The sequence below is a fragment of the Amblyomma americanum genome, chromosome 9 (assembly GCF_052857255.1).
Source record: "Amblyomma americanum isolate KBUSLIRL-KWMA chromosome 9, ASM5285725v1, whole genome shotgun sequence".
Classification (NCBI taxonomy): domain Eukaryota; kingdom Metazoa; phylum Arthropoda; class Arachnida; order Ixodida; family Ixodidae; genus Amblyomma; species Amblyomma americanum.
Window position 1 is genome coordinate 105,738,828 of NC_135505.1, and position 12,798 is coordinate 105,751,625.

At 44.7% G+C, this 12,798-nt stretch overlaps 1 protein-coding gene across 7 annotated transcripts in view; it reads right to left on the reverse strand.

The window, feature by feature from the left end:
- LOC144103960 (putative L-type amino acid transporter 1-like protein MLAS) overlaps window positions 1-11,347 on the reverse strand; it is a 34,169-nt gene extending 22,822 nt beyond the window's left edge. For 3 of the 7 annotated variants that reach the window (XM_077636701.1, XM_077636696.1, XM_077636702.1), the window contains exons 1-5: window positions 10,049-10,144; window positions 7,392-7,487; window positions 6,067-6,222; window positions 3,947-4,048; window positions 1,015-1,275 (exon numbers count right to left, since the gene is read on the reverse strand). In XM_077636701.1, the coding sequence (XP_077492827.1) occupies window positions 1,015-1,275; window positions 3,947-4,048; window positions 6,067-6,222; window positions 7,392-7,410 (538 nt within the window). In that variant the 5' untranslated portion in view covers window positions 7,411-7,487; window positions 10,049-10,144. Of the gene's footprint in view, window positions 1-1,014; window positions 1,276-3,946; window positions 4,049-6,066; window positions 6,223-7,391; window positions 7,488-7,558; window positions 7,647-10,048; window positions 10,145-11,271 lie in introns of those variants that run through there. The other 4 variants (XM_077636699.1, XM_077636697.1, XM_077636698.1 and 1 more) reach the window with 4 other exon arrangements.
- Window positions 11,348-12,798: the final 1,451 nt, after the last annotated feature.

Consider the following 12,798-nt stretch of genomic DNA (forward strand, 5'->3'; position numbering starts at 1 on the left):
TATTGTGCGTTTTTATCGCTGACATTTTCAAAAATTTCCCCGCCTCAACCGCTGGCTCGTTTGCGGTGAAACTGCACACAGAGCTTGCGTATTATGGTAACTTTTGTATCGTAGCAAGTTTGACAATGGTACTTACTTAGTTCAGGCGCACATGATGCGAAAACGTAAGCGTCTACGAGAGATCGGCGAGCCAAAACCCGCAGACGACGCTTTTTCGCTGAGAACCGGCAGTGGCGCCATCTGTTTTGGGCAGTGGAAACCGTCACGACAAGGCCGCCGAGGCGAGCATTGCAAACAATATTCTTTAAAAGGTAAAGCCTCGTTAAATCATTTGTTCTGATATTTTTCCGCTTAATTAGTCGAAAATGTTGTAAGCGCTTCAGTAGAAGCAGACGAAACGACAGGAACGGCATATTCAAACGGCCCGCGCTCCTTGCAACGCTCTCCTCGACGGCCTTGTCGTGACGCTTTGCGCTACCGCAAAAAAAATGGCGCCACTGCTGCCCTTCAGCGAAAAAGCGTCGTCTGCGGGTTTTGGTTGCCGATCTCTACGTAGACGATTATGTTTTCGCATCATGCACGGCTCAACTGAGTAAGTACCGTTGTCAAACTTGCTACGATACAAAAGTTACCATAATACGCAAGCTCTGTGTGCAGTTTCACCGCAAACGAGCCAGCGGTTGAGGCGGGAAAATTTTTGAAAGTGTCAGCGATAAAAAAGCACAATACTGTATAAACGGTACCAAGTGCTGTGTGGCTAACATGGCTTAATGTGCTCAACGGTAGCAATCGAGTTAGCTTCTAAGAGGCCGCACCCAGGATGAGTCCCATTCTTGCCGCCAAAGAAGGGGCATGTTGTACAGGATGCATACAAAGGGACGTTTATTCTCTTAACAGTGGCACATAACTCTCCGTTGCTGTCCCCGCGCTTGTAATGGTGCACCGTGACGAGCAGTTTTATCTGTTTGTATTAACTACGGGCAAACTTGATATGCGACTGAAGCTTTTACTTACTGGTGAAGGCAACCGCCACGAGCACAGTCGCTTCGTAAGGCGGGTCGCAAGAAGGGTACACCAGCCGCAGCGCGTAGCTCGTGAACGTCAACGACTGCAATGCCGCGGCCATTGGGTCCGACATCAGTATGCGACCCCAAACGGACATGAAGGCGACGAAGTCACCCGGTCGGCCCATGGTGTCGGCAGCTGCGCAGAGATACGCGTAGTCTCCGCCTGCTTCCGGCACCAGAGCAGCCAGTTCGGCGAAACAGAGTGCCTCTGTAAGTGAATAAGCAGCCCAAAGGAACAGCTACTCAGGGCATATGGTAAGAGTACGGTGAACGATGCAAAGGAAGATGCCAGGCCTAACATCAGTGTGGATGAGCGGAGCTTTGGATGAGTTCAGAAATTAACGTGACTGAATATTTATCTGGAACAGAAAGGAGATAACGGACTTAGTCAGGACATGCAGCAAGCAGAAAAGTTGATTATGATTCTAAGAACAGAGGGATACTTTGTGAAAGGGAGGGAAACGACGAGGTGTGGATACGAAATTAGAAATCTACTGGCGTATGGAGGTGCAAGATTGCGCTTATTAGGTATTGATACAGGAGGCCTCTGTACCAAAGTAAAGCTAACTTGCTGATGATGTAAGTGATGAGAATGATAATAAATAGTAGTCGGAAAAGCTACATCATGCCTGGAACTGTTGATAATGCTCTCTGTATCTGGTGTAGCTGCGGCAGCTCATAATTATGATTGTTTTTTTTGCTGGAGTTCGCTTCCAGTTTCTCCAAATTCCTACCTACCTTCGATGCCTTCTGTTGACTGAGAGTTGCTTACGTACCATGGGATGAACGACTCAACGCCACCAATCATTTTCTTTGAGGAGAAATGACGGCATGTTAAGGAATGCGTTTTTTAGAATGATGATAAACAAATGTTTAGCGCTCGTTAAAGGATACAACGACCGCAGGTGCTGTGTGCACCGCATAGCTGCAATGTGATTTTCGGCAGTTTCACTTCATTCAGCTTTGTTTATATCGGACTTCTGTAACGTGAAGCGCGTCCAGATATTTGCGATACACTAAGGACTGCCCTGCCAGCTTGGCACCTGGTAGGTGCAGATGTTGCGGCATGTTTTAAACTGTCCAGTACGCGTCTAATTCAAGGCTTCCCGGCATGTGGGTAACAAGCATCTACAGGCTTTGCCAAAAGTAACCAGGCTATACGGTGTGGTTCCCAGTTGTATATTGAAGCTATCATGTCTGCCCTCAAGATCTAAGTCTCTGTATGTCAAGCAGAACTCTTGTCCTCACCTTCCGAGAGCTTTTTGATGTTTGCCGTAAGGGCTCTACTATGCGAATGAGAAGCAAACCATGCAGCCTGGTTACTTTTAGTAAAGGCTGTACTTCGTCACGGCCACATTAAATTGCTCGACGAGGGAAGGCCGTGAAATGTAGCGAAATCTGGTCCACATTTGCATTACTGGCCTTAATGAATTTCAGTACGTTTTTGCTCGAAACGTTAAGAAACCTATAAGCAGCCGTGAGGACAGTACAGCTTCCTAGTTTGGCAGCAGTCACGCCTCTCACGTCTTGTACTCGTTGACAATGAACGATCTTGGTTGTCTTTCGAGGAAGCCACCGGACGTTTCCATCCGGCGGCGTACGTGATACCGACTTATTTCCCTTGTGTCTGCCGGGTCCCTGTCCACAGAAGACACATCACCGAAGTACTAATGATGATGCGGCCATGAATGAGGTTCTTTCTGGGTGCCGACAAAGACCTAATATTAAATGCCGTGGAGTGGAAAGAATGCTATTGGTTAGATCTTTACGCAGGCGCTCACATAGTCATGTTTCTTTCTGCGCGAGCAGAATACGACAAATAAACCAGGATATACAGACCACGCAGAAAAGGAAATATCTTTCCACTAACAGCTAGTCGTGTACAAGACACATAATGCCACTGTGCGTTTAGCTAAGCATTGCTGCGCTGTAGTTTTGTCAGCAATCCTTAGCAGTTGCTACTCACTCGAGGCAGAGTGCTACGAATAATAAAAAATGCCACCGGATTAACTAAGACCACATGATCGTCCATTTGTGTTTTGCCACCTTTGAAAAAAAATCTCTGTTGTACACTTTTTCAAGTTTCTTTCTTTCTGGCGCAGCCTTACTGCGCATTGGCTTCGGCAGCGGTGTGGCGATAGGCTGACATCACAGTCGCGCTATTGGGCCCCAAAGAGAATAACAAGCACTGGCACGATGTACCGCAAACGCCACTGCCCCGATCAGAGATGCTCTGCGCGATCTTCGCAACCGTGATCTTCCGACGTTCACTAGAGCGGCCCAGCGTATAGGCGCCCTAGTCTCAGGCCATCAGTGCTTGCCAACGTTGGCCGGCGTATTGTGTTGTCAAACTTTCCTTCTTGAACGTGGCTTGGAAAACACCAACACAGAACAGAGGCTTGGGGAGGGAGTTGAGTTGAGGTAGTGAATGCTACAGGTGGGATTAGCCTTGGGGAGGGAAGCAGGGGAGAGCTGCGAATGCAACGAAGAGTGCTTGGCTACTGTCACCAAAGCGCATTAGTTGCGTGCGCTCTCAGACACATTAAGAGCGTGTAGTGGTAGATGTTTTTAGCCGCGAGCAACAAGTGTTACGTTGTTCCAAATTATCGTAGGCGCTTTACATGCTGTATCTCAAAATTTCGTCATCTTTAAACAGAGCGTGGCCGAGAGCGGCTGCTCAAGTCAGCTAAATAAAGGGTTCCTTTTAGAAGACTTTCGCTCTTTCTCTGTCATCCGGACTGCCCTCACCACTACGGTACAATATCATGCATGACCTAGAGCATATTGCATGCGTATTGGTTCTCGACACATTCTTAGAACAACATGATATGAGTAGAGTGAGGTCTTTCTAATCCTTTCACCCATTGCTATGCACTTACCTATTATGGCAGCGAGTCCGGCCCCCAACCACATGAGGAGGCTGACACCAACAGAGTCCGAGTACTTGTAGACCAAACTCGGAGCCACCAGTATCCCGGATCCTAAGAAATGAAAAGGGCAACCTTGTACTCGCGGTTCAGCGCACACATCAAGAGATCTATGTTTCAAAATGTTTTGTCGAGCGCTATGCTAGGCCTTATTAAAGACTTGCGTTACTTTAAAAACTGAAGTTGTTTGCTGCCTTTTGTTTTTAATAAATTTGGAAGTTTCCCTAAAGAACCCTAAATATCAGTCTATTCCTTTTAGGAAAAGTTCTGTACAATTAAGCTACGTTAGGTATGTGCTCTATGACCAATCTCCCAGGAACTATCATCGTCATATTGAGTGCCGCACAGTGTCCTTTCCCGTTCATTTCTTATTAGCCATGATTTGTTCTCCGCGGGGATCTGTTGCTTGCATATTCTCAACTATAATTTTCTTACATCATTATTTACACCAGCGACTACACTTTCCACCTTTTTGTATCCACTCTAATACTCTTGGGCCACTGCGTCCCGATTACATACTTGGATATCGGCTAAATGAAACCTACCGCCGCGGAGAGTAAAGAATTAAAAAAAATTTAAATATCCGATACGATTTTCTCCCAGTGGTACATTTCACGTGTCTTGTCGCGTAGCAATCGCGAACCATTTGTCGTTGTCCAAAGCTGCTTGACCGGTCTGAAATGTGAAGAGCGGCTTGCACCGGCACTTTACCCTAGGTTATTGTGAGCGCCATTTCAGTCCCATTAACCTGTCCAACGCGCCTTTAAATTGTCTACGAATATGTTACAGCTGCCTGGCAAATGTGATTTTTTCTTCGTGTGTTAAGGCGCAACACAGTAAGTTAGAAAAACTAGTTGAGTACTCCAACGGTGATAATACTACTATAAATAACATTGCCTTAACTGACCTTCATTGCTGAAAAAAAGTTGTAATATGCAATAGCGTCACATTGGCTTCGTCATAAAAAAAATATGCAATTTGGAGGACGTTCTGTGACATCTGTATGATAATTGTATGATTTTGTAAAAACGAATGATATGTGTAGGATGGGGGTATGACTTTTGTATGGAAAACATTATGTGGTTATTGCATCATACAACTTTTTTTCATTAGGGATTGTTTTAACAAAATCAGAGAAGGGGCCTTCTAAATAGAACACTGGTCTAAATTAAAGCGCCTGGCAAGCCGTTAAGGAAACGAAGCGTTACTACATGCGGGTTGGAAGGAAAAAGTAAATAATTAAACGAGAAAGTACATCAAGCCAAAGCAAAGAATCTGAGTCAAGAAAAACACACTGCAGACCAAAATATGTGACGTCTCCTAGCGGTTAGGGCGCTTGCTATTGCCTGCACTTTTGTAAAGATGGAAACTGAGATTGTACATGAAGCGGCGAGAAAGTTGAGGTTGAGGTTGAGGTGTTTAATGCTACAGGTGGGGTTAGCCTTGCTTTATCTGCCGGCAATTGCTCCACCGCAGCGTCCCTTCGATATTAACAATGCCGCATCTACCCCGCTAGGCGCACAGTCTCTTCTAATAGCACACATTATCTCCCGCAGTCACCATCTATGCACACAATCAATCCACACAGTTCACATCACAGTCCACTCCAGAAGTCACCATCTATGCACATATTCAGTCACAGTAGAACATAGGCCATTGTAGTGCCACACTCCATACACACATTCTCTCACAGTATAAAGTCTCGATTGTGGCAGTATTACAAATCAACGCTCACGCGCAGGCATTTTTAGGCATCATCAAGATCGTTTGAATCATCATGAAGATGAGGGGACACCAACATCCTGTTCCGCACTGGCGTGCTTTTAAAAGGCTCGGCAGAGAAGACGACCCAATGAGTATATTTTTTATTTACATGAACACTAAAGGAGAGGTTGGTGCTGTATAGCGGCTCCGGCTACAACTTTTCACCAATTCGTAGCAACCACTTGGCCATTTGTTACCAACCTATTTCATAAGACTAATAAGCTTAATGACTTTAATCTACACAAAAATGTCTTTTTTTAACCGAGATTTGTTTTAATGACAAACCCCTTTCTATTTCTGATCCCTACCTATGAGGCTGCCAATGACAACCGCAGTGGCACTGAACAATCCCAGTTCCCTTCTGAGAGCTCCGCCAGTGGCTTCTCGTCCTTTGTCGGCACTTATAGGCATTTTTTTATTCAGAGCCAACTTGCTGACTCCTCGGAGGTTTGGAACGTCAGGACCTTTGGAGAAAATGGCAAATAGATTGTATGAGCCATCATTCAAAAAGAAGACTCTCAGAGGCAATAATTACGAAGGAGCCAACGCCAAAGGTTGCAAGAAACTTTGCTTCAGACAGGCTTTCAGTCCTTGTCGTAGGCTGCCAACACGTCTCGCTCGCTGTAAGCACCACAGGGAGGCAATAGTGCACTTTTCTCAAAACTGTTATCAGTACTGCTTGTTTCTGTTCATAAGGAATGACTGCAAAATGCGTGCAGAAAATGTCGCTCTTAACATTTGTGTTGAATATTGCTGCGTGTTCAGCTGTATCGCGATTTTATTAGTTTTTTGTGTGCTGCACGTGCGTCAATTATGTTTCTGACGTGCTTAGATTTAAAACTAATGGACGGAGTTTTTGCCGTTAGTTTTTCAATTACTTCGTTTTTCTTTTGATTTGAATTTCAGTGTTCACACCACTTCTACCACCTCTATCTCGTCACCAAAAACCAGTTATGGCGGGACATCAAGCGGCCATCTGGGCGGCATCATGATTCACCAATATAAGTTGTTTGCTGTGAACACCAAGAAACTGGGCAGAAAACATCAAATGATGTTTGTTGTTCGCTGCTACAAGAGGTGTTGACGAACTAGCTGTTCTCCACCTTACGCATGAACATTAATTATTTTCTCAACAACGCCTTAAGCCGTACCAAAGAGCTGCCTCTCATGACAAAGAAACTGTCTATGACAAAGCAAAGAGCAGACTGATTAATAATAAAGAAAAGTCTGCGTTTGTATAGGACGCCAGGAAGTTAATCTATTTCGGATCACCTCAGTGTTGATTTCAGACTAGTTTCCTTTAACTGCCGGAAAGAGATCACCTCACGAGCGAAGTAAACAGTTGAATTTTCAATCGCACATTCTGAAAGATGTGAATATCAGCACCAATGAAAAATGTTGGATTAAAGTTAGAGCCTTCTAGTCACGGAAGGCACCTTCCGGGTTCGCCACCGATCATTTGAAAGGAAATAAACGAATGCTTTCACACCTTCCTGCCGAAAATGCAGCATGGGCGTTCTAACCAGAGCTTCTGGTCGCAGAAATTATCGCGTGCACCATAGGAATGCAGTGTGGCTGTAAATCATAAAGTGTGACGAAAGCTCCCTGAAGAAGTAGCAAATACGCACTTTACCTTTCCCTTCGGTAGACATGATGTCTTCGGTTGTGTTTTACTTTCTGCTACAATTTGGCTTCTTGGAAGATCTTCATTTTCTCCGTGGAGGCAAACCTAAATTGAAATAGTGTTATCACTTCCTTTCTGCTTCCGGAAATATTCCAGCTTTCAGTACTGGGGCTTACCGGCAAATTGTCAGCTGCTTTAAATAGTGGTTTCTTGAATTCCCTCATTTAAATGTTATTAGCGCCAGTCATGTGTGAAATACGTCCACTGCAGGAAAGATGTTTCTCAAATAATAAATACTTTCTCGCGCCAGCAGCCGACCACCTTATCGCTGTAAGCTTTGTATTCTCATCCGCCCAGGAGACATTCTGATTCCCCCTGCTACTCTCCCGTTCTCTTGGACTCCACTAAGCTACACAAAAAGATTTTTGGGTACCTACGCTTTTCATTACGTCTTGCCAATACGCGTTTATTCTTCCTGATTTTAGATACTATTTGAATAACTCACGATTGTTCCCTCGTTGTCTTTCTAGCGCATAACGTTACACACATAATTTCCTTTTGCATTCCTCGCTGAGGTATACTCATATATATTTTCAACCCTTTTCGTAAGCCTCGAAGTTCCTGGCGAACTAGATGACATGTCCGTAGTTTCAAGACATCGCTGTGATAGACCTTCCTCTAGGAAGATACTGGTCAGTTTGCTCCATGACCTGAGAATACTGGTCAAATGCACTACACTTCGTTCTTAACCTCCTCGCTATTTCACCTCCCTGGCACGGATCTGGAGTCATTTCCTGCTGTAAGTATATACTAAATAAGGTGATATGCTTGTTGGTCGATGCCAGGCACCTGTTATGCAACATTACTGACCAGCTAGCCCTTTTGGTGGTAGACGGCTGTATCGAGGCAATCAGGGCGGTGAAATTCTATACCAAACATCAGACGACCATAGACCTGAAACGCTCACAGACACCGTTCCTGGGCCTGTAATGTTTGATTTCACATTCGCACACTTGCTAGCTCTACACTACGCTTGGTAGGAAAAGCTACTTCATTCTAGTAGTTAGCGATAAGGGAGATGGTTACCAAGCGCTTGGAGGAAGGAAGCACCGTAAAATTCGTGGGGCATCTTAATACTAACGGCTTGGACCAGTGGTTAATTGTTCAGTATAGGAACGTGTGGTTACACAGGAAGCCTTCTGATTTCCGCGTGTTAAAGCTTGAAGGGTGGCCATCGCTACAAGCATCGGTGAAAAGCCACGGTAAAAAACAAAACAATCTCGTTTACAGTGCTCGCGTTTATGCATGACATTTCGCAAAAATCGTGAAATAAAATAAAAATCTCTGTGACTGTGTGCGAACTTTGTGCGGTGAGCTCTGGATAAACATAAAGGCATGTGCGGCAAGGTTTATGCGGGCTGTCTTGTAAAACCCGCACACTTCGCGGCACCTACACTTATTTACGGACCCTGCAGCCGCACCGCCTTTGCAGAAAAAAGGGAGTAAGTTGCCTTCTAGCGCACTCGCTGTAAGGGATATAGTGTGCTGCCCAAGCACTGGGGTAGATTTGCATGACTGGACATGCGGAAGACTTACGGTTGCTAACGGAAACAAATTCTCCCTTCGAAACTTTTCAAGCTCTAGCAGGAAGCAATGTTTTAACCAATGTTTCAGACTCTTTCATTTCCTAAACTCAAGACTTCCGACACTGCTTTTAAAAGCCTCCTCCAATGGTTAATTGCATCAAGTTACGATGCTTTGCAGTGAAAATATACATTCGTGGCAACGAGTATGAATTCCGTATATGTAGTGATCGAAATCCACTGAGGAACTTGGGTAGAATACCTTGTACCCAGAAGGGAGTGTACTAGGTGACTGGCTACTCCATCTTTACTTCCTTGTAGGTGCATTCGTGTTCAGGCTAGAGTACTTTTTGACAATCACAGACAGTTAGGAAACAATAGCAGGGCTCTACACCCATCGTTACTGTTAGTGTCATTGTTGTACACACTGGAAAACACAGGGTGTGTTTGAGTGGATATCTACATTGTAAACGCGAATACATCTTTATGGGAGTGAAAAGAAAGTAAGGTGTCCTCTAGCATACTCTCTTTTATGAAAGGGAGTGCATTAGAAGACAGTTTACTCTCTCTTTACTGCTTTCTGTTGAGAGCTTAGCCAATAGGGAAAACATTTCTCTCGTAAGAACTCCAGGAGTGAATCGTCTTAAACTTTTTAAAGCTGTAACTAATAACTGATTTATGTATTTAAATTGCTACGTTAAACCAGGATGCTTTCTAAGTTTCGTGCAGTAGTGGGAGTGTGGCATGCAGAAATTGCCACTTTTTTTCATCTTTCACATTCAGCGAGCTTCACATCATAATTTTTTCCTCCGCTTTTACGCTTGCCATGTGGAATTGAGGCCAATTCTCGCATTCGCGTTTAAATACCTTGGACCCAGATCTGAAGCTTCAGCTTCCATCCGGCCTACCAAGGTGTAGCATTCACCAAGCACAACTACTTCTTAATAGGTATGGCTGACAGCCTTGCATGTGCCATCTGCAGGTGTGATGAGACTATAGCACATATTCTTTGTGAATGCCCTGTCTACAGCGCCTAAAGACCGTCTCTCTGCCGTGCAATGGAGCATCTAGACCGGCGCTCACTGACGGAAACGAAGATTCTGGGCCACTGGCCGCGGCTGTCGTCGGCGGTGAATGCCTCCAAGGCACTGCTCCGCTTCTTGCGAACCTCTGGCTTGCACGATAGGCTGTGACTTTACTGAACGCTGTGACTTCGCATAGTGTCTTTAATTTCCTGCAACTGTCTTTTCTCCTTCATCTTTTTCTCCCCTCACCCCTTTCCCCCCGTGCGGGGTAGCAAACCGGCTGTTCGACTGGTTATCCTCCCTGCATTTCCTCCTCCTCCTCCTCCGCTTTTAGAGAGGCCAATCTTGCTCAATTGCAGTTGAGGTGTAGCACGTAATTAAGAATAAATATCCCATTCGATGTTTAAATTATAGGTGCTCCTAAGTAGCAAAAATGTCCCCCACGGCCTCATTTATTTATTAGAGTCTTGTAGCACCTGAAGGCCTTATTGCAGGGGCAGGGAGAATGACTATTAACATTCCCTGGTATAGCGAACAGGAGAACAGGAAGAATGCCATTACACAAATAATAATGGGAAATATCAACTCAAGAAAGACAGCCGCACGCAATAAATACAATGACAAGAACGAATGAAAAAAAGCGCAAAAAGAGAACTGCACCCCACGTCACACATCAGGTAAATAAGCTCGGAATCTATCTTCCCCTTCTGCTAATCTGACATTTAGACCCAATAACCGCTAAATGGTGCATTAAGTGCCTTCCAAATTGAGGGAGATTATTTTGGTACAATACATGTAAGCGAAACTCCGGCCGAAGCAGTTAAAAAGCCCAGCTAGCCAGTGGGGGGTTTGGATAGAATATAACTACCTGCCGAGTCACTACATATATATACTTTTCACGAGCCGGACAGTTCTGGTGAGTTGTGCATCGGGGATATTTTTTTCCCGTTCAACAGTTTTAGAAAACAAGTTAAAGTTTCAGCCTTACAATGGATGAGTTTATACGAAGCGAGGTAGCGTCAAGCTTTTCAATTTGCCTGAAGTTGTGATGAAGTTGTGAGTGCGAAAGCGCACCGCGGGTGTTAACCAAAGCGGACACCTTGATTACTTGGTGCGCTCGTCGCAATCGGCGCGAAGGTGGTAGAGCAGCACTGATTTAATCAATACGGACAAGCTGTGTGAACCTGCCACAACGTGAGAATTTTTTTCTCAAATTGTAGTTAGGGCAAACGATGCCATCTCATTAAGGCGATAAAAAAAGACAAGCCCTGCACAACTCACCAAAGTATGTGATTTCGTTGCTAAACTTGTATCGCCTCGGTCGGTTGTACCTGCTTGTGCAGTTGGCAACGGCGCATCTACGGCCGGCCCACGTTTTTACAGTTTTTAATTCAAGTGCGTTGGCATGCGGGGCGTAGTCACTATAATAGGGGGATAAAAATAGGCGCACCTGGCAGAAGTTGACAGGGGTATGCAGTCAAGCTGAATGCCGCTATGACAGCAGCTTTCTTTCTGGCATTTTCTAGATAGTCGAGCTTTTCAGCCTTTTATTGAACTAAAAAGCAGCCACGAGAGGAAGCATACTTTGTTCTCAGCTTGTCTTGGAGCTTTGTGAGATTATCAAAACATTCCCTACTATATATATATATATATATATATATATATGTTCGCTGTTATTCTCAGAGATTTCCTCTGTTGCTGACGAATTTAACGAGACATAGCGGGCAACTCCTTCCAAATTTTGTTCCTAGTAAAAACGGCTATTCTGGCTTTTTCTGAGTATATTGGCGTTTGTACGGCAACAAAAAAAAAGTTTATATCTGACAAAATTCAATCTAAAAATTCTCGCTAAACCCGATTAGAACTCCTGACGTCATCAACAAGGAAGAATGGTTGTTGTTTTGAAGTAATGGCGGTGTAGAATGGCCTCTTGGATCCGCGTGAAAGTAGGCGTCGACGTATGTTTTTTTCTTATGGAATTGACGCGGGATGGCAGCACCTGTATTTTTTTTTAATTTTGTTGCTTACAATACATCTATTTTCAGTGAGAAAGGTCCGCCATCGAACTCTTCAGTCTATAGATACAAGTCCATTTCAGTTCGTCATCACTTTCTCTTAACAGAGAATACTCGGCAAAACCAAAGAGACAGGCGTGTTGCAGAGAAAGGCAGAAGAGCAGAAAAAAATGGGGCACAATTTAGCATGTTTAAGAAAACTGCGAATTATGTGCGCTAGAACTTCTGTTTTGCTTTTGGTTCGAGGGTCGGTTTTCAAGCTCAAGCATGATTCAGGCGAAGGTCGGCGAAATCGGTGAGTGGGGCTCAGTGCTAGTGCACTAAAACTGGCGGAGACACTTAAGCTTCACCTTATGGCTACGATGCGATAGCGTTAATGAGTTAATGAATATATATGAGAATATATGCTGAGCTCCCAAGCAGCACAAGTAATTGGCCCAGCATTGGAACTGTATTGGCAAAGCTGGCCCTACAAAGGACCAGGATGGGACCATCCTGTTGCAATATTAGGCTGATGACTTGTGCTGCTTGGGCTAGGGGCCATCTTAGTGGCCCACGCAGACAGCGCAGCCAGACAGAGAGTGGAAGCAGACAGGCAGTGGAAATCGCTGTAGGGAGGTCTCAATTTGAGTGCACTAACACTTCATCTACCTGGTGAAGTAGGAATAACATGAAAATTCTAGTGGATTCTTTTTTCTGCGGAATGCTGTTCTCCAACCACACATCTTGTAGGGGCCAAGAGAGAGGACTCCGGTAAGTTATAGGGATTTACAGATAATACGTCCAATAGGGC